This window comes from Arachis ipaensis, chromosome B10, assembly GCF_000816755.2.
Source record: "Arachis ipaensis cultivar K30076 chromosome B10, Araip1.1, whole genome shotgun sequence".
In the NCBI taxonomy this organism is placed as follows: Eukaryota; Viridiplantae; Streptophyta; class Magnoliopsida; order Fabales; family Fabaceae; genus Arachis; species Arachis ipaensis.
The window spans coordinates 106,676,724-106,704,138 of NC_029794.2; the positions used below are offsets into that span (position 1 = coordinate 106,676,724).

At 34.4% G+C, this 27,415-nt stretch overlaps 2 protein-coding genes and 1 long non-coding RNA gene across 6 annotated transcripts; all 3 read left to right on the forward strand.

Moving 5' to 3' along the window:
- On the forward strand, positions 409–2,333 carry LOC107622070. Of its 4 annotated transcripts, none has more exons than XM_021114091.1 (5): positions 409–521; positions 608–785; positions 887–922; positions 1,235–1,284; positions 1,607–2,333. In XM_021114091.1, exons 2-5 carry the CDS (start codon positions 623–625, stop codon positions 1,694–1,696), a joined length of 339 nt encoding a protein of 112 aa, XP_020969750.1. In that variant the 5' UTR covers positions 409–521; positions 608–622; the 3' UTR covers positions 1,697–2,333. The 4 variants fall into 4 exon arrangements, 3 of the variants coding, with proteins under 3 accessions (XP_020969750.1, XP_020969751.1, XP_020969752.1); XM_021114092.1 differs by having other exon boundaries at positions 419–521; positions 602–785; XR_001616055.2 differs by lacking the exon at positions 409–521 and having other exon boundaries at positions 530–785; positions 1,607–1,969; positions 2,086–2,333.
- On the forward strand, positions 3,829–10,467 carry LOC110267488. The gene is made up of 2 exons (XR_002355203.1): positions 3,829–4,058; positions 10,331–10,467. It is a non-coding gene; the product is annotated as an uncharacterized LOC110267488 (long non-coding RNA).
- On the forward strand, positions 25,952–27,184 carry LOC110268453. Its single transcript, XM_021114622.1, has 2 exons — positions 25,952–26,639; positions 26,736–27,184. Exons 1-2 carry the CDS (start codon positions 25,952–25,954, stop codon positions 27,182–27,184), a joined length of 1,137 nt encoding a protein of 378 aa, XP_020970281.1.

Here is a 27,415-nt window from a genome sequence, read left to right on the forward strand (position 1 = left end):
AGTCCTCCATCACAATCCACTTCCCTTTCTTAGATTTGGATGAAACTAACTTGTTTTCAGCCTCTTCTATACACTACAAAAAAAGTGTTTAAAATGGCATTTATATTACGGTGGTTCTTTATAATATTCAGGTATTATGACATTTTATGGTGCTACCATAATTAATGTGCATAAAATGGCATTTTTGGTGATTCTGGCGGTTTTAAACCGCCAATATCAAAACCCATTATTTAAAAAAGAAGGCAAATAAAATCCTTCTCCAACAAAGGAAAATCCTAACTAAAAAACCCATCGCTGCCACCAAATCCGAAAACGAAGATCTGTGCTCTTCTCCAGCGACTGCTCCGGCGACGATCTGCTCCAGCGACTCCTCCGACGACGATCTGCTCCAGTGACTCCTCCGACGACGATCTTCTCAGTGGCATTATCCTTCGATGAGATTGTGTGCTCTTTCTAGCGACGATCTCCTCTAGCAGGTTCTCCTCCGGCGGCACGTTTTACTCTCGCGCTACAATCTCCGGGTGAGAGCAAGGTAGATCTTCTTTCTCTCAATTTTCTACTGTTGTCAAAAATACCTGAAAGTTTGAAATGAAAAATCAAGTTGCAGAAACTTCATAAAACTATGAGATCTGTTGTGCAAGTGTTTCCTCCAATGATCTTCTTCGGCAATCTCCTCCATAAACGCTTCTCTTCCATTGATGAGATCTGTTGCGCAAGTGTTTCCTGCGGCATCGAGTTGTGTTCTGCGATTTCTCCATCTCCATCGAGCTTCGTTGAGCATCTAGGTTAATATACAAATTTGCATTATCTTCTTCTATTTACTCATGATTTGTAAATATGCCATGTTTTATGCTAATAATGACTACATCTTTTTCTTTAATTCTAGGTTTTCAATTTTATTCCTTGTCAGAAGAAATTGGAGGTTGTCATTCACTAAAATTTCTTCTAATTTTGTTTGTATGTATGTTCGATGATTATGGATTATGATGATATCATGTTTGAGCTCCCTCCTCTATTTTATTCTTCTTCGCTCATTTTATTGAAAGAAACAAGGAACAAAAGAATTTTTGGTTTCAATTGATTTTATTTTTCATTTTCTTGAATTCTTGATGGACCTACATAACTTGATTGAATTTCAATTTTGTTTTGGTTTTGATTGAATTTCAGTGTTGTTGTTGTTACTGTCTTTGAACAACTTTAATTAATTTCTGCTGTCAATTTTTATAAATGACAGCATCGTTATGGACTTCTCACTACGAGATGCTACAAATGGTACTTATCCAGGTCCATTTCTCATACTTGTCTTTCTTTTTTCATTCTAGAAAATTTGGTTCTTGATTATTTTGAGTGTTAATTATTGCCTAGCAAAGCTGGTTGACTTAATGTGTGCTCTACTGTGTAGAACTCGTGTGTTTACATTGGTTGTATATTCTGTTTAGAAATGAAACAAAATTGGTGATTATGTATGTGGTCACACATTAAATTTGGTTAAAGAGTTAGCAAATATATCTCTTCGTCTCTGCCTTATTACCAATAGGGTTTATATTCTGATCACTGATCACTGATGACTGCTACACATTTCGATTTGCATACTTTTTATTTGCAGACAAGATTTGAGATAGAAGCTCCTACACATCAGAGAGGCTTCCAACTTCACAAGGTTGTGGATTCCATTCTGCACAAGGTACAGAATTAAGAGCAGGTGCCCCAAGGCTTTCTTTTCTTCTTCAGATGATGAGGAATCTGATATATAAAATGGTTGTGTATGTTTCTAATGCACATAGTAATGTCTGGTACATGCTTTTATATAAAAGGGTGTCACTTTGTGGAAATCTCACTATCAAAGGTATTTAACACAATATTTTCCTACACAAGTGATTTTGCTTCTGATGGGAATGCATTACCAGAAGGAGAAACTCACTTATTGGCTTCTTGTGAATATGAAATCAGTACTAAATAAGGACAAGAGGTAAGTAAACTTTTTAGTCCCATTAATTCAGATATACATAAAAACTCATTTAGAAAAAGTATATACATATTCAGGCAATGTCAATATCAAATGCCCTAAAACAGGACTTGTTGCAGAGTTAAGCTTCACAACGCAATCTTTCCTTGGATTTTGGGGAAATCGAAGAGTAGTTAAGGCCAAGATCATTGATTCATCTTCAAGGAAGATACTATGTGAAATTAATGGTCATTAGGCTAGGTATGAACTATGAAGTATCAATTAGTCACTGATGCACCACTATTTTGTGGTACATTTTATGCTTAATTGAGTGAATTTTATCCACTAAACTCACACTTATTCATATAATTTGCATGTTTTATATTTTCCTTCCTAATTCTGTGCTATGATTGAAAACATGCTTCTTTGGCCTTAAATTGCTAATTATTAATCCTCTCGTATTACCATTCGATGCCTTGATATGTGTGTTAAGTGATTTCAGAGTTTATAGGGCAGGAATGGCTTAGAAGATGGAGAAGGAAGCATGCAAAAGTGGAAGGAATACAAGAAATTGAAGGAATTGTTAAGTTGTCCAGCCTGACCTCTTCGTACTAAATCGATCATAACTTGAGCTACAGAAGTTCAAATAAGGCGGTTCCAGTTGCGTTGGAAAGCTAACATCCAGGGATTCGAAATGATATATAATTTGTCATAGTTGCCATGCTATTAGGCAACGCACATGCGTGGATCATGCGTACGCGTGACCTGGCAAAAGTTCAATCCACGCGTACGCGTGACAGAGCCACGTGCTGGACGCATCAAAAAACACTGGGGGAGATTTCTGGGCCGTTTTTGACCTAGTTTTTGGCCCAAAAAACACAGATTAAAAGCTGCAGAGTGGGGAAATCAATATTAATTCATTCATTCAATCAATTCACACAACTTCTCATTATTCACAATTTAGGTTTTAGATGCATTTTCTAGAGAGAGAGGCTCTCTCTCTAGGTTTTAGGATTTCTCTTAGCTTTAGGTTTATTTCTTCTCAATTTCAGGTTCAATGTTGCTTTAATTTAGTTTCTCTTCTACTTTTAATTATCTTAGCATTCTAGTTTATTTATCTTTCCAATTGAATTTATGAACTTTTCATGTTAGATTTGATTTTATATTTAATGCAATTTGAGGTATTTCAGATTTATTGCTTCTTTCTTTATTTGTTATCATTGATGCTTGCAATTGGTTGTTTAGATGTTTTATTCCCTATTACTCTTCTATGTTCTTATGTTATACCTTCCAAGTATTTGACAAAATGCTTGGGAGGGTTTTAAGTTAGATTTTTTATGATTCTTGGCTTTGGTTGAGTAATTGGAGACACTTGAGTTATCAACCTCCTTGTTGATTGATAATTGTAAGTTGCTGGTTGATTTAGATCCCTCTAAAGCTAGTCTTTCCTTAGGAGTTGACTAGGACTTGAGGAATCAAATTGATTAGTCTACTTGACTTTTCTCCATAGTTAGAGGTTAACTAAGTGGGAGCAACGGACAATTCTCATCACAATTGATAAGGATAACTAGGATAGGACGTTCAGTTCTCATACCTTACCAAAAGCTTTTCTAATTATCAATTTAATTCTTGCAATTTTATTTCCTTACTCCTTATTTCAAAAACCCAAAAAGATACAATCTCATAACCAATTATAAGCAACACACTTCCCTGCAATTCTTTGAAAGACGACCCGATGATTAAATACTTCGGTTATTAATTTTATTGGGTTTGCTTAAGTGACAACCAAATTTTTGTATGAAAGGATTCTTTGTTGGTTTAGAAACTATACTAGAAACGAGGATTTATTTGTGCATTCTTTACCGACAAAAAATTCGATCATTAGTCACTTTGTCTTTTCTGAAGGGAATACTATTCTAAACTAGAACTTCAAACTTCAAAGCAATGACCACCAATTGTTTATTTGTAAAAATTTGATGTTGTAATTTCTAATACCTTAACATGCTGCAGCACTGTAGCAGTGAAGAATACAATTAATGGAGAAGAAAGAGTGATACTTGATGCAAGAGAAGTCATTTCAGGGCTCCAGAATCCAATTGTTAAGGATTCAAAGGTAGTAATAGTAATTATCTATTTACTATATGAGATTGCTAGTTTCTAGTGTCAAGCTGATGAGTTTAGAAAACTCTTATTTAATTTTGATGATGAACAAATATTATTAAAATATTTAATTACAAAATTATTAATTTGATCTTAATTCATACTTACTAGATTAATAATTTTGTTGTGCAGATTCTACGTTGGGCCGAAATAAAAAGAAAGATCCCAAGCCCAATAAATTAAATTTCAGCCCCATGAAATTCTTGTTGTGTGATGTTTGGCTGAAATAGTTTTATTAGTTGGGCCAGAAAATTTTATTTCTTTAAGCCCAAAGAAAGCCTTCCTATGTGATTCATTGCTTGATCCCAAATTCATCAGGAAAACAAATGTTAACCAAATGGGCCAGTTTTAATCTCAATGTTACAAGCCCAAACCCTATTAGTAATAAATGGTTCCTATCTTGGTCCGAAACCAAAGAAAAATGAAAGCAAAGTGCTTCCAACGGAACCAAGCCTTTAACCATGTGATGGATTTCAAAATCTATTACATTGTTAATTAATGCATGGGAAATATGAGAGAGAAAAATTCAGCTGAATTGATTGATGGCTATTATGACAAACACGCCACTCTAAGCTAGGGAAGTAAAAGCAAGTTATTCTCAATTAATTTGTTTAACCAATTTGTATTGCTTTTCTTCAGATTCTTTTCTTTCTCTCATCTCTTTCTTGTTTCTTCTTCGGTCTTTGTCCAGTAAACCATGGACGCTGTGCTCATCAACAAAGAAAAAGAAGAAGTTGCATGCATCAAGACTGTAAGGCCCACATCGGTTGGAGAGGGGAACGAAGCATGCCTTATAAGGGTGTGGATACCTCTCCCTAGTATGACGCGTTTTGACGAGTGAGTGTGGGGGGCTTTGGCTATCATCCCTATCGTCAAAGGCAAAACCGTGAGGCCTTGTGTACCAAAGCGGACAATATCGTGCTAGCGGGTGGTCTGGGCTGTTACATTATGGTATCAGAGCAGTTCGTTCCTGTAGAGCCTGAGGAATGGACTGACTATGCTTCTGTGCATTCTCTGTGTGTGTGTTATGTGCTACTAGTATATCTGCTTGATATAATTGGCATAAACGTTCATGAGCATGCATTTGGGACTTTGAAGCACTAGACTTCCGATATTGAGACTGATCAACTTAATATTGATTGTTTGGTGTGTATAGGAACCAGATGGCGCCTCGTGGACGCGGTAGAGGCCGTGGGAGAAGACATACGAATGCTCGTGCGCCGAAGACTAATCCTAATGACCCGGTGAAATTTATGACTGCGTTGGAGAACATGGCTGCTGCTATGCAAGCCACTGCTGAGGCTCTTGGTCAACAGATGAACAACCATGGTAATGACGGAGGTGGAGTTCAGGGTCCGATGACACTGGTGAACTTTTTGAAGGTTAATCCACCGAAGTTCAAGGGAACTACTAGCCCGACTGAATCCGATACGTGGTTTCAAGCCATGGAACGAGCACTGCAAGCGCAGGTGGTACCTGAAAGGGGAAAGGCGGGGCATAAAGCCGCAAGTTGTCCAGAGAAGCAAAAGCAAGGTGCTGGGAAAGCACAACAGACTGGTCGGGTGTTCACCACCTCAGCTGTGGGTACAGAGGGATCCGAGACACTCATTTGAGGTAACTGTAAAATGGCTGGTCAAACTTTAAATGCTTTATTTGATTCGGGAGCATCGCATTCATTCATTGCATTTGAGAAAGCCCATGAGTTAGGGTTGAAGATCGTAACCTTAAGTTATGACTTAAAAGTGTATAATGCTACCCATGAAGCCATGGTAACTAGACTAGGATGCCCGAAAGTTTCGTTTAGGTTCAAGCAGCGTGATTTTGTCCATAATCTAATCTGCTTACCGATGATCGGTCTTGATCTTATCTTGGGATTGGACTGGTTATCCGAAAACCATGCCCTGCTTGATTGTTCTACCAAGTCGGTGTACTTTATGCCGGAGGATACAGAAGGGCCAGTTGTGGTGAATAATTATTACTTGAATTCGATGATGGTGAACTATTCCGGAATCGAATGTCAGGGTATCCTGTTGTTAACTGCGGGTGTTTCGGGTGATGATCAAAGGTTGGATCAGATTCCGGTAGTGTGTGAGTTTCCGGAAGTGTTTCCCGATGATATTGAGGAATTTCCACCTAACCGAGAGGTCGAGTTTGCTATTGAATTGGTGCCTGGGGCGGGACCAATCTCAAGTGCTCCTTATAGGATGTCACCGTTAGAGATGGCCGAGCTAAAGTCTCAGTTAGAGGAATTGTTGGGTAAGAAACTTATCCGACCAAGTGTTTCCCCGTGGGGTGCTCCAGTGTTACTGGTAAAGAAGAAAGATGGAAGTATGCGACTCTGTGTGGATTACAGGCAGCTGAACAAGGTCACCATAAAGAATAAGTACCCATTTCCGAGGATTGATGATCTCATTGGCGGATGCGGTAAGTCGGAAGTCGTTATATGCGTCTTGGGTGATGCTTCAAGAGGAGAAGTTGCTCAAGGGATTAGAGAGTCTAAAAATTGGTGCTCAAGAAGTATGTGGAACCTTGTGTTTGAGCCGATTAGAAATCTCAAGTGACTTTAAGTCCGAACTCCTAAAGGCTCATGAAAATGATGAAGCATTATGGAAGGTGTTACCGGCTATCGAGCAAGGAAAACAGTGGAGAGTGTCAGAAGAAAAAGATGGGTTATGGATATTCAAGGGTAGGATCATTGTGCCGGATGTTGGCACTTTGAGGCAAGATATCTTAAAGGAGGCACACAAAAGCGGATTCTCCATTCACCCGGGGAGTACTAAGATGTACCATGATTTAAAGGCGATGTTTTGGTGGCCGGGTATGAAGAATGATGTAGCGGAATATGTTTCAAAGTGCTTAACTTGTCAAAAGGTAAAGATTGAACATCAAAGACCTTCCGGGATGTTGCAACCCTTAGAGGTTCCGCAATGGAAGTGGGAAAGTATTGCAATGGACTTTGTGTCGGGATTGCCAAGGACTAGGACTGGTTTTGATGCTATCTGGGTGATCGTGGACCAACTGACGAAGTCAGCTCACTTTTTACCCGTTCAGATGACTTACACCCTTGAGGAGCTAGCTCGGTTATACATAAAGGAGATTGTGAGACTCCATGGTGTACCTGCTACTATAATCTCTGATAGAGATCCTCGTTTCACTTCGAGGTTCTGGGGTGCATTTCAGAAAGCTTTTGGAACTCGATTAAGCTTGAGTACAGCGTACCATCCTCAAACAGATGGTCAATCTGAGAGGACGATCCAAACACTAGAGGATATGTTGAGAGCTTGTGTTTTGGACCAACCGGCGAGTTGGGATCGGTATATGCCGTTAGTAGAGTTTGCATACAATAATAGTTACCATGCGAGCATCGGAATGGCTCCGTATGAGGCTTTGTATGGGAGAAAATGTCAATCTCCACTATGTTGGTATGAAGCTGGAGAGAAAGGCTTGTTGGGGCCGGAAATGATAGCTGAGACCACTGAACAAGTCAAGAAAATCTGAGATAGGATGCTTACGGCGCAGAGTCGTCAAAAGAGTTACGCTGATCAAAGGCGGAAGCCCTTAGAATTTGAGGCAGGAGATCATGTTTTCCTGAAAGTTACTCCGACCACAGGAGTAGGTAGAGCGATTAAAGCAAAGAAGTTGAATCCTCGATACATTGGTCCATTTCAGATCCTGGAGAGGATTGGACCGGTGGCGTATCGGATGGCTCTACCACCTCATCTTTCGAACATGCACGATGTGATTCACGTGTCACAGCTTCAGAAATACACTCCTGATGCTAGCCATGTGTTAGAACCCTAGTTTCCAACCGGCCCCAAAGTGGGCCCTTGGCCCAACATAACTAAACCAAAACCCTAGTTTTCAGCACTCTCTCTCCTCACACAACACTAATACACGCTGAAAAAGAGAGGCCATGGAGGGAAGAACACTCTCTCAAGTTCTATCTCTCACTTGATCTTCAAACCACCATAACTTTTGATCTAGAGCTCCGATTGCCGCTCCGTTTGCGGCCCCGCGTTCACCGCGGAGAGCTCTACAAAACCCATACAATTAATCTTGAGGTAAGCCACGTTTTACTGTTCGAAATTCCAGCCCTTAATTTCGAGTTTCATGAGTAAAAATGTTGAGATTTTGGGTTCTTTGATGTTATAGGACCCAACTCTCTTGAAGGAGAAGATTAATCTTGTCTCCTTGGACCTTGGGTGTGGTAAGATTCTCAACCCTAGTATAATTTGTTGTTCTATGAGGTTTGGGCATTGAGATGTTGTGTATGGGTATGATGATTGTGGCTTAGGTTGTGTATATGTGAATATTGGAGCTTGATTGGTGATTTTAGACTTTGACGGGACATAACTTGGACTACGGATCTTTGATTTGTGCCAAATCTGTTTAGAAATGAAATTGGATCCGGGATGTCCATGCCGTTCGAAGAACGGGTGAAAATAATTTAAAATGAGAGAGTTATGACCGTCGGAAGATTGGGGGTTGAATCTGTGAATTCTGCAGCTTTTAACTTAGAAAATTTTTAGCAGAATGACCCCTCGCGCGTAGGCGCACTTGGCGCGTATGCGCCGTTCTTCGAGAAAGCATCATCCACACGTGCGCGTGGAGTGCGCGTACGTGTTGTCCCTTTGGGTTTCCTTTGGGGTTTCCTTATTTTATCATATGTATATATTGCTATGCTCGGACCGGTTCTCTTCGCAGCCGGATTTTGAGTCTTGATATTCTTGTTTTTGACACTCTTTATATATATGATCTCGCGTTAGCTTATCCCGGTTCGTTACGTTATCGATCGGAGTGTTGCGCGTTCGAGTTACAGTTTTTGTTTACCCCCTTTTTCTACAAAGGCTCCTAGTTATAATCAATTATTCATACTACTATACGTACTAAATTTTTGTTTTAGAGGTCGTAATACCTTACCATCTCTGAATTATGACTTAAGCATAAGACTTTGTATGGTAGGGTGTTACAAAGACCATCAAGCTAATGATGGCAAGAAAACATACTAAAATAAAAATGAGCTGTGGCTGAGATATTCACCATATTTGGTTAGATTTGGTGATGTATCTTGAGCCTTTCATGCTCAAAAATGGACGTTGAAGATTCGGCCAGCATAGAGGAGATTCTTGAAGCATGGCTTGTCTTTGATTCTGTTTAACCACCACAGGGAGTAGCTAGAGTGGCGAAGTGATGGTTGAGGCAGAGATTGAAGCAGATGAAGTCATTATCATCATGAAGCATCAAGGGCCAGAAATCCATCTTGGAGAGCAAGCCAAGGATGGAGAGCTCGGATTGATGAAGGGTGATGATCAAGAAAGGTCCAGAGGTAATTGCATGTTGGGTTTTACATGGTTATCTCTTCTCTCTCTATGTGGCCGAACCGGTTCTGTTTGTTGAAGGAGGAAGAAGTTGGTTCAGTTGTTGGCTTCAATAAGTGGAGGCTTCCCTCTTCTATATTAAGAGAGAACAGCCACTGTTTGAAGCAAGGAGAAAATTTGAGAGTGCAAGGCACAGAGTTCTCAGAGCTACCTGAGCTAATAGATTTCTCTTCTCCTTCAATGTATTCTATTTAGTATTTTTCTGTTTAATTTTGTCATGTCTTGAGTCTCATGGAAAAAGGCAAACAGTGAGGTTTGTATGAAAAAGCCATAGAGCGGAAAAAGGCAGAGAGTGCAAAATTAAAAGAAAAAGCCATAGATGTCTTAGAGTTCCTTTGTTCATCTATGTTGTGTTTCATGATTCTGTGGGAATCCCCTTGTAAGTTGGGTTAGCACTTTACAAGTTGTAATCAGATTGATTATAGTGAAATTCCATCATGTTTGTGATGGAGACTGGATGTAGGCTGCACTGCACTTAGCAGCTGAACCAGGATATATCTGGGTGCAATCTTTCTTCTCTCCTACTCCATTTTTGTTTACTACTACACAGGAGCAAAAACTAAAATGTCTCGTGCCAAGTGACGAGACAAAACAAAAAGTCTCGTGGCTAGGGACGAGATAAAAGAAAGTCTCGTGTCCAGAGACGAGCAAGAACAGAAAAGTCTCCTCTGAGTTTAGCAAGCGTTAGCAACATAAAAAAAGGGGCTAAGATTCAACCCCCCTTCTCTTAGCCACTAAAACCATCACAAGCATTTAGGGATTTTTATTATGTTCCATAACCAATAAGATATGAAACTGATTGTGCATATTTCTCTTCTAACCTGTGATTCTCATATACTTTGATTAGAGTGTGTGGCCAACTGAATCAGCTATTGTTTAGAGCCAAGTAAGTAATCTTATTGTTATATCAAGATTCACCTCTCTCTTGAAATGACCCTTAGTTGACTCCTTTATTTATTTATTTTATATTTATTCATACACTTTTGTAATAAAAATTGGTATCATATCATCATCACGAGGACTTTATATTTTAATCTATTAAATTTCTTAAAACATGAGCTGTGTGAAGTAGAAACCAAATCATATCAATATTCATATCATTACATGTTTCTTTTTATATAATTTTACACCTACCGTGTGATAATTTCTCTATAAGATTTTTTTATATAATTTACACTTAATGCAGTATGTTTTATTATTTCATACTGTTTTCATCTTTGATAGAATCAAATAGCCCAAACATATAAAAGAAATGTTACTATTTAAGTAATTTTGAGCTAATGCTGAAATGATTTGATGGAAGTTTGAGCTCTTAACTCTAATCTCTTGCTAATTCACTTAGTGGGTTGATTAGGACCTTTGGATTGAGATTAGCTAGTCTTGTTAGACTTTGTTCAAGTGTGAAGATAATATGATACCTTCTTCCATCTTCGAGGATGACGTAATGAGATAGATTCTTATTTATTATTGTGATATGATTGATTAGTATTGTTTGACATTCTCCTTATGTGAAGACGACATGATACCTTCTTCCATTTGTTAGAGTTGACTAAATAAGATGAATTAATCATTGTATGACTAGGATAGAAAGCCTATATTCTCAATCCTTGCCATGAATGTCTCTCTCTTTATTACTTGCTTTCTCTTATTTACTTGTCTTCTTTAAATACTTGCTTGATTTACTTTTCTTGTCATTTATTTCTTGCTCTTTTATCAATCAAACCCCCTTGCCCCCTTCATAGCCAATAAGCATACACTTCATTGCAATTCCTTGTGAGACGACCCAGAGTTTAAATACTTCGGTTAATTCTTATTGGGGTTTGTACTTGTGACAAAACCATATTTTAATTTGATGTGAGAGTTGTTTGTTGGTTTGAAGCTATGCTTACAACGAAGTAATCCCTTTCTTTAAGAAGAAAATCTAGACCGACAACAATTTTTGCAATCAGTAACAAGTCAACTTGGTTATTCTATTAAATTTTTTGGGGCTGAATCCTCTATAATTTTAGGCTCTACCTTTTGTTGCTTCACTTGTTTTTTTTATGAAGTTCTGATATTGAGATATGAGTTTCTTCCATTTTGCAACAGCTTAAAGCATGTGCCTGGCTTCATTGAGAGAGCAAGGAGCTGAAAGGAAAGGGTGTGGATGAATCAATTTAGGTAAAAGACACATTTGTCGTATATTTTTTTATTCGTGCATAGTCTCACCTAATTTCATTGGGATATCTTATATATAAACATGTACTGATGAATCAATTTAGGTTCTGATTTTTTTAGTTATTATTTTTAATATTGAATTGTCATTACTAATTTTTTGTTGTATTTTCTCTTGGCAGATTACTGATAACTTGGAACAAAGATTTTACAAGGATTTACGTAATCAAAACTTGGCTTCAGTGAACGTTGTCTTGTGTATATATAAGAAATTGTTATCGTTATATATTTATAGTTAAAAAATCATGTTATGTTCGATACTTTGTATACGAGTTATTATTTTTTATTTTCAATACTAAAAAAATAATATTTTATATTTAATACTTTGTTTGAGTTATATAATATTTTGTTTATGGATTACGATTTTTTATTATTGTCAAATTTTAATTAAAAAATTATTTGTTTAATGCGATAAAAATGACGGTAAAAATTGTCTTTTTAAATGATAAAAATTGTCACTTTACTCGGTAAAAATGGTGGTTTGTAACTGCCATTTTGAACAGCAAGAAATGCTATTTTAACCCAGTAAAAATGGCGGTTCCAAATATCATTTTAACCAATAAAAATGCCTCGTCAGGGTTAAAACGGCTGTTCAAAAATGCTATTTTAACCAACCAAAACGCCATTTTAACCAACTAAAAAGCCACTTTGGTAGGGTAATAATGGCGATTCATAAATGCCATTTTAACCAACAAAAAATGCCATTTTTTCTAGAAAAAATGGCGGTTTGAACCGCCGTTTTAACCAACAAAAAAACACATTTATTTGGAAATAATGGCGGTTTAAACCGCCATTTTAACCTATTCAAAAATCGCCGTTTTAACCTAGAAAATTGTGGCGGTTTTTAAAAAAATGCCGTAATAACCAGAATGGCGCCCAGAATTACGTCGCTTTCTAAAACCGTCGTTCTTGGTAAAAATGGCAGTTCAAACCGCCGTAAATACAAAAAAAATCGCCGTTTTTACCAGATTTTTTTATAGTGATATGTTTCTTAGCTTTGATGATGGAGTTTTCATTTCAGACTCACTCTCACATGCCTGGGATATGCTATCCTATACCAACAATAATAAGAATAATAATATTTTAGTTACTATATAGACTACGAGTATCATTGTAACTATTTAAATTGCAAATTATTTGACACGAACTTTAGACGGGTCGTATGGACCAGTAGACCAGCTCAATAACTCAGAATTTTCATGCAACAAAGGATCCTACAAAATAATTAATTCAATAAAAAGACATCATCAAAATCTGGTTGATCTGTTTTTGCGATACCGAAACCAAAGAGAAAGTTATTAGCAGGAGGAGGTTACAGGGTCAGGATTGTATTTATCTAGGAAAGCAGAGACTAAAGAATCCTGATTAGTCATCCTCAGCACATGAATCACGTATGGCTCATAAGAGTTCATATTTCTCTTCTTAAGTTGCACTTTGAAGAGGAACTTAATATCCCTAAACTTATTAATCTCTTCTGGGCAAGAATTTTTCTCAACACCCTTAATATTTAGCAGAAAAAACTTCATTCATGCTCTCATAAATAATAAACATTAAGGTAGAGTTCAGAATAAATAACACAAAAAAGTGAATACGATATCAAACATTGGTAACACAAGACTGCCTAAGGTCACTCGCAGAAACTCAAAAATTTTGCAGCTTCTCCATCGAACAAAACAAAAGAGGCAGCGTCTGTGTGGTCAATCACTCTTACGTAAATGTTGTACCTATTATTCACCAAAGAAATTAAAATTCAATAATAATATACTACATAAATTATACCAATACTTATGCTGTTTATAGTATGTTATTATTAAATTGGACGCAATTTTTTTTTTAATGGCTTATTCAAGAGTCTCGATCCCACACGGGAAATTAGTTTAACAGCATATCACAACCCCAAATAGCATAACTCACAAAAAATACTATGTCACTTTGCTATACCTATCCACCTCTCAATGACAATGAAACCTTTTTATTTGGTTAATTAGGTTTAACTCTTGATTTATGTTCTGCTAAGAAAGAGATGGATAGCCATACTTAAATTTAATTATTTTTTATAGATTAGGCTAACTAAATCATGAATGATGGAAGTCAATAATAAAATTTCTCAAGAAATAATACAAATGATTAGTTTATACCATAATTTTCTTAGACAAAGAGTATGTAGCGCGTGAATGTTAAAGAATTAATTTGAATTATACCTTGGCACATAGAACCCGTAGTCGTCAATGCACTTGGGACAAAATTAATAAAATATTTTGCTTTGTAAAAAAATAGAGAACAACTATGCATGCTTATGTAGTTAAGGATCTGATATCTGTGTTCAAATCATTGACTGTGTATGTTTTTGCATAATTTGGATTTAACAACAACTGTGGATTGTACCGCATAAGATCAAATCATTTTCAATTATTTTTTCAAGCAAGGACTAATGTCTTACCCTCTTTCTGTGATGTAATACCGTTATATGATTTTAAGTTAGTCCCTTTTAGGAAAATTATGGATACTCTCCTCAACATCCTTTTTTGGTTGGCAAATGTATGATTTATGATTAATAGCATGTATATAAGTTGATTTTTCTTTTGTTTTTATCACAAAATATCACTAAGACGGGTGATTTATGCACAATCTTCTGTTTGATACTTATTTTACACGTTGCTGGAGTTATAACTGATGTAGAGGGTGAGAGAAAATATGTGAAGGATGGCAAACTTATTGACATGTTGGTCATTCATATTGAGAATGACGGGTGCATTTTTTTATATCCTTACTCAACACTTAATATGTTTATATAAGAAATTTTTCTATTTTCTAAATAATTTTTATTTTTTCTACAGTTTAAAGCTTAATGTTGTTGTTCTTGGAGAGATGGTGATCGGATCAAGGATTTTGTGGCAACAAGTGAGCAGCAGCTATTGGTAATTATTTTTCAATTTACAAGAGTAAAGATTTTTCGAGTTATGTCAGGATTTGATCACTATCAAATAGTTATATCTTATTGTAGCTATTTTTACTAATTACTGAGACGTGATTCAATTAGTATTTTTTAATTTTTTAATTTTATGGTGTGATATTATACATAATAGTAATTTTTTGGTTTTTAAATTTTAGGGTGTGATACTATTTGTAGTGGTAATAAAATTATAAGTATTGTGTTAATACTTTTTATCATGTGAAATTACAAGTGAAATATAGAAAACGGTAATAATAATTCCAGCAAATGGCTCGCATTCTAGAAATTAAAATTTGAAGTGATAAAAAAGTATTATTATATGCACGTGAATAAATTGTATCACCAGTTTTTTTATATCTTTTGATTGTAAATTCTGTGTTAAATTACTCAACAATTAATTAATCAACGTATAATTTCAAGCTATATTTTTGCTACTATATAATACTTTTTATTATTTTATATTTACAGTAAATACTTTTTTTATTTTTATAGCTCATTGCTGAAATAATTTTTATACTAATTAATTAGGTTCACAGTAGATTATAGATGTTTTTTTAAGTCTAAGGACACTTTTGGTTACTTTTTATTCGACAAATTTTCTGTCATGTATAATTATACAACCCATTTAAGCAATGATTGTTATACATAGGTACCAATATTTTACAGAACATTATGTATGGTACTAGGCTCCTAATAAATCCAGATATTTCTGAGGCTGTGATGCTTCAAAAAAGGTATTGTATCAATATTGTGAGTTATTTATGGTTGTGCATATGATTGTATTTTTATGGCATTGTGATTGATAAATAGCGTGTACTGTAGAGAGACATCGCAGTACCTATCTGTGCTTTTCGGGAAACCAGCATATGTTGCTGAAAATAAAGTTTTATATTCCACTGAGAGGAAGATAATAAAGGAGTTACGTGCAGCTGCGGATGTGAATGCCTTATAGAAAACTACTTTTTGATGTTTAGTCCATTATTTATTTTTTGACTTTCAAATTGTTCCTATGTAGGTTGAATTCTATATTGTTTTGGCCATTGTTCTTGATGTTGAACCCGTTCCAAGTTGGTGGTATAAATTCTGTGTTTGCAGTGTGAAGGTAGAAGCTAATGTGGATACATACTTTTACTGTAATAAGGACGTGAATAATGTGGTTGATAGGTACGACTCTAATTGGACTTATTTGTGCAATATTTCCATTAAAAAGCAATGTAGTTATGTAATTGATTATATCTCTTTTTAATTTATTTAGCAATATCTAGCTTAATACCAACAATTAATAGACAATAAGAGAACAATTTATTAAGCTAAAAAATTGGCTATTTTATGTTTTGTATGTGGTTGTGAATCTTGTGTGACCTCTTTTGAAGCTTGTGTGGTATGTAGTTTTATACACAAATTAGACCAATGAATTGTAATGAAATGAGGTTCGATTTTATTTGTATATGAAATTCTTTTATTTCTGTGCGAGGTGAGTTTTTTTTACCAATAAATTATATCTTTGGGGATGTAAAATTATAATGCATCTGTTTCGGTCTTATTGTTCTTTGGTATTCTTTTTCTTCAAATACTCAGTAAAACAATCTTTTATCATTGAACACCATCATCACACTGAACATTTGCAATAAATGCACCTTTTACCGAGTCTAACCAATTTGCCTCATACAGCATGGGACCATTTAGAAAGTTGAGATCTTAAATCATTTCATCCAAAAAACAAACTGTTTTAATCGATGGAAATATTGTCTAGCCACAAAAAAAATCAGAAAATAAGATAGATTGCATAGAAAAAATTCGTATACCTACAACAATTTTATATCAAAGTCTACTCTACTAGGCTGAAATTTAGAAAACTGATAAGCCTAAATAAAATTGTGTTTAAGCATTTAAATTATGTTGAATAATATTTTTTATGATTTTATTGTAACTAAAGGGTGACAGGTTAAGTGTTAACTGATGTTTTTGCATAAAAAAGTAGGTATAAGTTGGATTTGTTGGTTTTTGATGGTACTGTTACAACAACTTTTGTTGTGTTTATTAAGGAGGTTGCAACTCTATTCGAACGGACCTATACTGAGATGGTGAAAAAGTTGATGTATGTAGTTTCTGTTGTTGAAACCATTTTGTTTATTACGTTATGATTGTCAATCAAAATGTTTGTTTATTTAACATGATAAAAATGTACAATTTTTTGTGTAGAAAAAAGGGGAAACAAACAAAGATCCTACTGGTTTTAAGGAGTTTTTCCTTGATAAGGAGTTTCCATTCAAGGTCGAAGTAGATACTACTAGATGGTGGGATTCTTATGATGTATCAGTGATAAGTTTTGATCCTACCATTTTAGCGAGGTGGAGGGACACTCAAGGCTCGGTAAAATCTAGTGTACCCCCTGCTGATCCTGTGACCTATTTTGATGGTGATGATTTCTTAATCCTCAAAAGGAAGAGATCGATAGAGCAATTAAAATTATCCGAAGAGGTAATAGGTTTGATAGATATAGTGGATCCACTTATTCTAGGATATCAGTTAACTATATCTTTTTGATTAATTTGTTGTGTGCACGTAGGGTGGTATTTATTGTGTCTTGGCTACTGGTTTGGAAGTGATTGACCATAGTAACTGGTGGATTTCAGCTTGCAAGTGTGGAAAAACTATTATGGTCATCGAAGCTGCTTATTATTGTGGGGATTGTGGGTGCGTTGATGTGGCAATTCTGAGGTAAATTTAACTTTCTATTTTTTATTTCGTTCTTATTTTCAAACATGGATAGTTTTTAATGTCTCTTTGTATGCCCTTCTATAAAATTGTAAACAAGGTATCAAATCAAGATGAGAGTGGTTGATCGTTCTGGTTTAGCAACATTTGTGTTGCATGATCGTGAGGGACGTCCAATGTTAAAGAAGTCGTGTTCGAAGATCCTTAACTAGTTTCAAACTATGCGTATTATTGTTTTATTTTTCTAATGTGTTTGCGTATTATTTTTGTGTTATTCACTTTCCATAGGTTAATTTCTTTTTTCATGCAACTATAGAAAGGTGGGATGATTGATCAGCCTCTGGATTTTGCACAATTATTGGGGAAGGGAATTATATTCAAAGTGAAGTCCATTAGTAGAAACAACCTAAACTTAGAGGTTAATTTTAAAGTAACAGATTTTTGTTCTTACAAATGGAATGTTAACGAGTTCAAGAGTCTTCAATTGCCTGTTAACCCTGTTTGGGTATGATTTTTTTGTTTATTGTTGTTGATTTTAGACTGTGTATATTAAGGCTTATTTTGCCAATTATGAATTGTTATTTATTTTTTCTTCCTTGTAGCTTCGTAGTGAATATGGATGTTTTGTTTGTGAGAAGTCACCTGATCTAATCGTGATAAATTGGTCTGTTACTAAAATACCTATTGTCAAGGTATTCATTAATTTGGTCTTCACATATTCGGCCTCTTTTATATTTCAGATTTTATTTTTGGTTAAAATGTTAACTATACTTTTTTTTTTGTTTGAAGAGCCTGTTGGATGAGTTTAACATGTCTAGTGCTCTTTCCATTAAAAAGAAGTGCTGATATTTGTGAAAGTTGTCACCATTATAGAACTGCTGTGAAACATGAGGTTGTTCAGCTAATGGAGACAAAGGAGCATGTTTTGAAAGTTTGGTGAAGTCTTGGCTATGGCTACTATCTATATTTTTTTGGGCATGCTAATGACACTAGAAGTACTTCCTTTTTATTTTGATACAAGTGAAACGTGGCTCTAATATGAGTCAATAATTATGGATAATATTAGCATATCAAATATATATATATACACACACGCACTACTTTATATGTTGTTTATTGTTGATTGATTGAATGAATATTTTAGAATAGAGAATTTTTTCCTCTTAAAAACAAAATTGGGAGTAAAATAAATTATATGTAGGTTTAATCCATAGTTATGAATCAATTGTTATTATTTTATTCGGTGTATAACATATCTTTCATAAATTTTAAATATATTTTTTATTTTTAGGATGTATGTTTATTTATTTTTTTTTGGTTTCATTTGAAATATTTTATTAGTGTTATTATACTGGATGAAAATATCTATAACAATAATAAACAAAAAAAAAACAAAAAAATGAAGCAAATTATTAAATTTCAATCAGTACTTCTATCTTCTAATTTCAATCAGTGCTCCTATCCTCTTTATTTTTTCACCTTCGTTTTAGTTTTTTTTTTCTGTTAAATCAATGATAGTAAAATTTTATTAGTACTTGATAAAATTACAGAAGAATCCATGGAGCAGTATAAGTTATTGCTCTTTCAATCAAATTATACAACATACAAAAATAAAATAATTTTATTCCTTTCATTCCAATTTTAGTTCTTTCCATCCAATCCGATGAGGATTCTTTTCCTATGTCAATGGATCCATTTTTTTTTAAGATATCAATCTCATTTTAGCAAAATAGAAATATATGGCGAGCTTAGGACAAAAAAGGAAAGAGGGGCTTCTCAGCTTTGCCGCGCAACCCATATCGGCAAATTTCATTGTTTTGTTTGGGTTTTTGCACTTAATGATGTAGCTGACATGGCATGCTCCGAAAAGTGTTTTTGATTTAATTATTTTAACTCATTCAATACAATTTATTACAATGACTTAATTATATCAATTAATTAATTTGATTAGATTTTTAAATATCAATGTAATTTATTATAATTTATATTACTTAATTAATTATACTACATTAATTGTAATTCATTATATTAGTTAATTAGTTTATTCATTTATAAAGTCTAAAATAAAATAAATAATTTGTTGTTTATTCTAATTGAATTCATTAAATTTAATGGTATTATATAGTATTAATAATATGCTAATCCAAATTAAACCTACCCGTATCCCATGTTCCCATTCAAACCCGCCGACCCAAAGTTCCCTTATCTATCTTCTCTCCCAGCTAGCACGCTAGCGATGGAGAACGGCATCTTCAGACTGACGACTTCAGAACGATGACATAAGAGCTTTGAAGACGAGAAGACTGACTGTTCCTACAGCAACGGGATGACGACAGGGTTGTGCCGACGAGAAGGTCGAGGACCGTCGGGGATGTTAATGTGACCAGAAGAGGTAGATAGCGGACTGACAAGAGGAATCTTTCACTGATGCTATCGTCGTTCAGATCACCGTCGCATCGGGACACTTCCGGTCGTGTGACTGATGAAGGTGAACTGCTGCAAGGAAGGCATGGATTCAGATCTTATTTTCATATCCTTTTTACTCTATACGTTTTAATTGCCAATATTTATGTTATAGAATGTTTGTTTTATTTTCAAAACTTTTTTTATTGTAAATTATGTTATTGAATGTTGTAAGAACTTTCCTTTTTTTTTCCTTAGACAGAATTTGATAGATACGTAAACATTTTTGCAATCCTTGCCAATAGTGAGGCTGAACAATGTTGTGGCTCTCTATAAATATAGTATAGATGATCACCATACTTACTCTTTATCTATACTGAAATTCATAGTATTTTGGTAATTTTGTTGTGGTGGGTAGCAATGGCAGCAAGGTGAGTTCATGTGCTATGTGGTGAATTTCATAATATATTTTTTTTATCTTTCACAAAATTTGAAGACCTTGATTTTTAGGTATGATCTCATCAAGCGTATCAATTCTGGTTCAGAGCATAAGGTGTGAAAGCTCATAGTACGTGTCATTAGACTTTGGACCGTTTCTAATTTTGTAAATTCTAGGATGAAAGCACCTATTGAGATGGTTGTCCTTGATAAAGAGGTAAAATCTTCTCTTTGCATTTGAGATTTTCTTTGGTAATGATTGAGTAATAAACCTCAGTTATCTATGACCCTAAAAAACTAATGCATTCAGGGGAAGACAATTCAGTGCTCTATTAAAGGCATATTTGTTCTTATCTTCGAGAGCCTACTCGCTGAGGGCAATGTGTAAGTAGCCACTAATTTTGCAGTTGCTTTAAATACCATCAAATTCAAGCCTACTAGACATGAATATAGAATCCACTTTAAGAGGGACACGGTTGTGCGTCCGGTACAAGATTCTTCAATTTCGTTGAATGGATTCAATTTTGTTCCGTTAAAAAAAAAAATTCATGCAAAGTCTAAGGAAGATGGTTATTTAGTTGGTAAGTACTTTGTTAGAGTAATCTATAACGAATGTGATGTTTAGTTCCTTGAAAGCTAATTTTTTTAAACAAAATAATTTATTGATCTAATTGTATTATATATATGTTTATATTTAATGTATGTTATTTGAATTGGCAGATGCATCATTTTTGTTATAGGTATAGTACCAAAAAATTATATTATTTAGTAAAACTTTTCTTCAATTTAGTAATGGCTTTGTTTTCTATTCTCATGCATTTTATTTTAACATATCTAAAGGCAAATTTCATATATAGCAATTAAAAAATTGGTGCCTTTAAAAGTATCGTTGGTAAAAAAAAAGGCGAAAAATAATTGATTAACACCAATGTTATTAGTTCAATATATTTTTTAAGTTGACTTTTTTTCAATAGGAGTATTAGACAGTCAACCATAATTTCATTTAATGTATGAATTTAATTATTTGTAATTTTTAGAGTACCAATTTGTGTCATTGTAAACTAATTTATTTACTACAAGGTATTATCCCATCTTATTATCCAAGACGAGTTACTGTAATAAATTTAATATAAATTTATCCATGTGCGTGTGTAGTTGGTTATGATTGTCTTAGTTTTTCTACAGGTAGTTTTTTCGTGTTTTCTAAGTGTTTTTTGTTGTTAGACTAGTCTTGAATAAATGTTTGTGTTTTGTATTTTTTGTGCGAATGCCTTTGATTGTACTGCTTTTGAACCTTCTTTTTCTATATTGGATGGAAGTGGTTTTTGAGTTATACATGTGTACTTTCAGTTAATTATTTAGTTTGTGACGTGTTTAGTTTGTCTATTTTTAAATTCATCTAAAGCATTTGTCCGAAGTGGCACCGGGTCCATCTACATTTAAAATATCACTATTTTGCATATTGATAGGTTAGCTTGCCTCTAAGGGTAACTTGGTCGAGTTCACGAGGGACGAAAAGCTGTCAAGTTATATCACCATAGAACTTGATGGTCTTGAGTAATGCTTAACATTTTTTTGATAGCGGCTTTTGTTTTAAAATCTTATTTGGAATTTTGAGCCTCTCTTTAATCTATAAGCATTGCTATTTTTTATAGGGGTGGACAAAAATTAAGGGTTACGTTATGGCAGTCTTTTGCTCTTGACTTGCTCAAATATCTGGAGGAACACCCGTGTCTTACCTATGTAGTTATTTTTTAATGGTTTGTTTATTTTATGCAGTGTTTGAATGCATGTTAAGTGTCATAATATGCTTCTGGTATTTTCTTTAATTTGTTATGTCTTTTTGTAGGAGTCATGGGTGTTTCCAATACAAGCTACAATTCCAAGCTTTTTATCAATGAGGAGTTTTCAGCTTTTAGAAATTTCTTTGCAAGGTACAGTGTATAAATTAATAGTTTGGGCAGCAGAATATTTATACAAGGCTTTTGTGACTATTTAACTATTAGCAAATTTCAAAAATTCTGATATAAAAAAATGCAAGTGTGAACAAATTGGATCTTATTGACGAATAAGGAATAATGCCGCTGGTCTGATCAACCTGTTTCATTGTCATTGAGAGATGGATAGGTATAGCAAAGTGACAGTATTTTTTGTGAGTTATGCTGTTTAGAGTTGTGATGTGTTGTTAAACTAATCTCCCGTGTGGGATCGAGACTCTTGAATAAGCCATTAAAAAAAATTGTGTCCAATTCGATAATAACATATTATAGGCAGCCTAAGTATTTGTATAATTTATGTAGTATATTGTTCTTGAATTGTAAATTCTTTAGTGAATAATAGGTACAACATCCACGTAAGGGTGATTGACCACACAAACGCTATCTCTTTTATTTTGTTCGATGGAGAAGCTGCAAAGTTTCTTGGAGTTTCTGCAAGTGACCTTAGGCAGTCTTGTGTGACTAAGGTTTGATGTCATATTCACATTTTTGTGTTATTTGTTCTGAACTCTTCCTTAATGGTTATTATTTATGAGAGCATGAATGAACATTTTTCTACTAAATGTGAAGGGTGTTGAGAAAAATTCCTGCCCGAAAAGATTAATAAGCTTAGGGATATTAAATTCATCTTCAAAGTGCAACACAAGATGAGGAATGTGAACTCTTATGAGCCATACGTGATTCATGTGCTGAGGATGACTAATGAGGATTCTTTGGTCTCTACTTTTCAGGATAAATACAATCCTGATCCTGTAACCCCCTCTTGCTAATAACTTTCTCTTTGGTTTCGGTATCGCAAACTCAGATCAACCAGATTTTGATGATGTCTTTTTATTGAATCAATTATTTTGTAGGATCCTTTGTTGCATGAAAATTCTAAACTACTGAGCTTGTCTACTGGTCCATACGACCCTTATAAGGTTTGTGTCAAATAATTTATAATTTAAATAGTTACAATGATACTCTTAGTATATATAGTAACTAAAATATTATTATTCTTATTATTATTGGTACAGGATGGCGTATCCTAAGCGTGTGAGAGTGAGTCTGAAATGAAAATTCCATCATCTGCAATTGATGAAAAACACAGTTCCAAGATTTTTAGAGCTAAGAAACATATGGAAAAGGCTAGAGACGAGTCAGTTTCATCCAAATTTAAGAAAGGGAAGTGGGTTGTGATGGGGGACTAAATCATCACGTCTCTAGGCAGTTCAATTTATAATATATGGGAATAATTTATTTAAACTATTATTTGAATGAACTATGGTCCTTTGAGAGAGATTAAGAACTACCATATATGAGTAGTTTAATATTTGTGTTGACCTTAATTTATAAATTAGAACTTGATACACAAGTTGTTTGGTTTATTTGTTTATTTAATCAAAGACTTGAGTGTGTTTTCTTTCGAAAAATATTTATTATTATTATTGTTGTTGTTATTGTTGTTGTTGTTGTACGTTTTGGAGTAATAAGCTTTAATATGATGCACATACTTACAAAACAAAAGTATTCACTAAATATGGCTTTAACTTCTCCTTAGATATTAGATTATCAAATCAAAAATACTATTGAATATAACCTATTGAGTTGAGTACATGAATAAGATTAACTTTATAGGGTGGACCTAGGTACATGATGATTAATTGCAAAGATGCATTTGCAATTTGCAGATATGCAAGATATCCTAGCTATTTTATCACTATGACCTGTAACCTGAATGGAATGAGATAAAAAGAGAAGTGACTCCCATTGGCTTGAAGGCAGAAGACCGCCCTGATATATTGTGTCAAGTTTTCAAAATCGAGCTTGATGGTTTGATTGATAACCTAAAAGAGAAAAAAATTTGCCAAAATTTTGGGATGTAAGTCTGTGTTTATACAACAACTTATTAAAATCTTATGTTGTAATGTTTTACTCATTTGTCTTTTTCAATTTTCAGATGTTTGCACTATAGAGTTTCAAAAGAGAGGGCTTCGTATTCACATATCCTTTTATTCATGAGTAATGAGTTCAAGCCACAAATACCAGATGACATAGACAAACATATAACGGTTGAGATTTCTGATGAAAATGAAAGGCCAAATCTACATGGAGCTGTTCAAATTTGTATGGTACATGGTTCACGTGGTCCGTACAATAAGGATTCACCTTGCATGAAGAATGGTTCCTTTTCAAAGTTTTATCCTAAAGAGTTTAGGCAGCGAACACTCATTGATAAAGCCAGGTTTCCCAAAAATAGGCTTACTGATAACGGTCGAACTGTGAAGAAAAGAGAATATGTACTAGACAATATGTTCATTTTCTGTATAATCCAGAATTGTTGCTCAAGTTCGGATGCCACCTAAATGTGGAATACACATGCCAAACAAGTTCTATTAAGTATCTGTTTAAGTATGTACACAAGGGAAATGATTGCATAACAGCTACCCTATACAACACTGGTGATTCGTCAGAAGCCACACAAGTTGTTGATGAAATTAGGAATTACTACGATTGTAGGTACATTTCGGCATGTGAGGCAGTCTGGCGTTTATTTGGATACAAAATCCAAGAAAAAGAACCATTTGTAATTAGATTTTCATTCTATTTGGAGGATGAGCAACTTGTGGTTTATAGTGAAACTTCTAATGTGAATGATATCATCGAAAGAGTAATATCTCATAAGTCCAGGCATGTTTTTGGGATGGATGACAGCGACATTGTCAAATCCCAATGCTTGAAGTCTGACTTATGCTGAGTTTCCAACCAAGTTTGTTTGGAAGGACAATGCTTCAAAGTGGTTTCCTCGAAAGCAAGGCTTTGTAATTGGAAGGTTGACTCATGTAGCTGCAGGTAATGACAAGTTATTATTCAATTTTGATCTTATTTATTTGATGATTTAAATTTAAAATCTTAACAGCATGTACCCCACGTCCATTTTATTCGATTTATCTATAATAGAAAACAAATGTTCAAATAACTTTCAACAGTTATAATCTAATGCTCTATAGATTATACAATTTTAGCATTGTTCTCTATTTTTTAGAAAAAATAATTTTATACGCATGTGTAGCTACATAATAATTGAAATCGTGTAGCCTAATCCATTTAGCAACTTAGAAGTGGGATTTTAACCAATTTTTTTGCAGCAAATACCAAAGGATATTACCAACGGCTTCTCTTAAATACTCAAAGAGGATGTATGAATTTTTGAGATATAAGAACAGTAGGAGGAACAATTCATGCTACTTATAGAGATGCATGCTTCGCTCTTGGTCTCTTACAAGATGACAGAGAATTCATGGATCTATTTAAGGAAGCAAGCTCGTAGGCCTCAGGATCGTATGTCAGGAGGTTGTTTGTCATTTTATTAACATCTAACAATATCTCAAGACCAGAACATGTTTGGGATAGATGTTGGCTTGAACTCTCAGATGATATTTTGTATCGACAAAGAACTGTAATGAACATGAGAGGTAAGTTTTTATTAATTGCAATTATAAAAGTCCTTCATTATTGATCATTTTTACTTTGATTAAATTTTTACAGTATTGTATAATATGCAGAGTTAACCATGTCAGATGATTAGATTAAGTAGTTGTGCTTACTAGACATAGACAAGATCTTACATTCCTATGGTAAAACCTTGAAACACTATCCTCCTATGCCTTTAGCAACTGAAGTTGATAGTTCTTTGTTAACCGAAAGGGTTATCAGGGAAAAGCTAAACTTTAACAGGGATTAGTTAAAGAAAAATATCTCAGACATGTTAGCCATCGCAACACTTGGGCAGAAACATGCATTCGATAAAATTGTTACAGCTGTGTATTATGATAAAGGGGATTTTTTTTTCTTTGTGTATGGTCATGGAGGTACTAGAAAAACATTTCTCTGGAACTTTATTTTTGCTGAGATTCGCTCAAGGGGTGATATTGTGTTAAACGTTGCTTCAAGTGGTATTGCATCTTTACTTCTTCCCAATGGAAGAATGGCACACTCATGGTTCAAAATACTGCTAAATATAACTGAGGATTTTGTATGTAACATCAAACCTGGTTCCCCTCAAGCAATGCTGCTGTTGAAAGCCAAACTTATAATTTGGGATGAGGCTCCAATGGTTAGTAGGTACTGCTATGAAGCACTTGATAAATGCTTGGGTAATATCATGAGGTTTTCTCCAACATATAACAAAGATTTGCCCTTTGGAGAAAAAGTGGTTGTACTAGGTAGAGACTTTAGACAAATTCTTTCTATCATTCTACGAGAATCGAGACAAGATATCATTCATTCAACCATGAATTCGTCTTACCTTTGGAAGTTTTTTCAGGTGCTCAAACTAACAAAAAACATGAGACTCTCTGTAGGAACAACTTCTTCAGATCAAGATGAGACAGAGCAATTTGGTGAGTGGTTATTAAAAGTTGGTGATGGTCTAATAGGTGACAATATAGATGGTGAATATGAGATATGTCTTCCAGAAGATATTTTTATTCCTTCTTCGGACCAGGAATTTGATGAGTTGGTTCATTTTTCTTATCCAAATATTTTAGAAAACATGTCTTCAAAGAATATTTTCAAAGCAGGAACTATACTGGCTCCCACATTGGACATCATTAAAGAGGTCAACAACCATCTGATGGCTATCATTCCTAGAGGGAAAAAATTATATCTTAGTTCGGATTCAATTTGTATGGATGAAGGGAATATAGAGAGTCAACTAGATCTCTATGGTCCTGAATTACTAGATAGCATAAATTGCTCTGGTTTACCTCCACATAAATTAATACTCAAGGTTGGTGTTCCAGTGATGTTACTGAGGAATATTGACCAATTCAGTGATCTTTGTAATGGTACAAGGCTACAAGTTAGGAAGCTTGAAAATTATGTCATAGAATGTGAAGTCTTAACAAGTAACAACGTTGGTCATATTGCTTTGATTCCAAGAATGAATATGGTACCAATAAATGAAATCGTCCTAGTTAGATTTCAACGAAGATAGTTCCCCATAATAGTATCATTTGTCATGACAATTAATAAGTCTCAAGGACAAACTTTATCTCATGTTGGATTGTACTTGCCCAAACCAATTTTTACACATGGCAGTTATATGTGGCACTTTCATGAGTTAAGAGCAAGAGAGATTTAAAAGTTTTACTTATAAATCACGTAGGAATGTCTCCAAATTCAACCATCAATGTTGTTTATAGAGAAGTCTTTGAAAAAATAAAAT

Excerpts from the sequence above, each read along its gene's own strand:
- LOC107622070 (XM_021114091.1), top strand. The coding sequence starts at position 623 with ATGAGATCTGTTGTGCAAGTGTTTCCTCCAATGATCTTCTTCGGCAAT. Across the intron at positions 923-1,234 it reads CTTGTCAGAAGAAATTGGAG|CATCGTTATGGACTTCTCAC; the intron begins GTTGTCATTCAC and ends TATAAATGACAG. Across the intron at positions 1,285-1,606 it reads TACAAATGGTACTTATCCAG|ACAAGATTTGAGATAGAAGC; the intron begins GTCCATTTCTCA and ends TTTTATTTGCAG.
- LOC110268453 (XM_021114622.1), top strand. The coding sequence starts at position 25,952 with ATGTTAGCCATCGCAACACTTGGGCAGAAACATGCATTCGATAAAATT. Across the intron at positions 26,640-26,735 it reads AATAGGTGACAATATAGATG|AAAACATGTCTTCAAAGAAT; the intron begins GTGAATATGAGA and ends CAAATATTTTAG.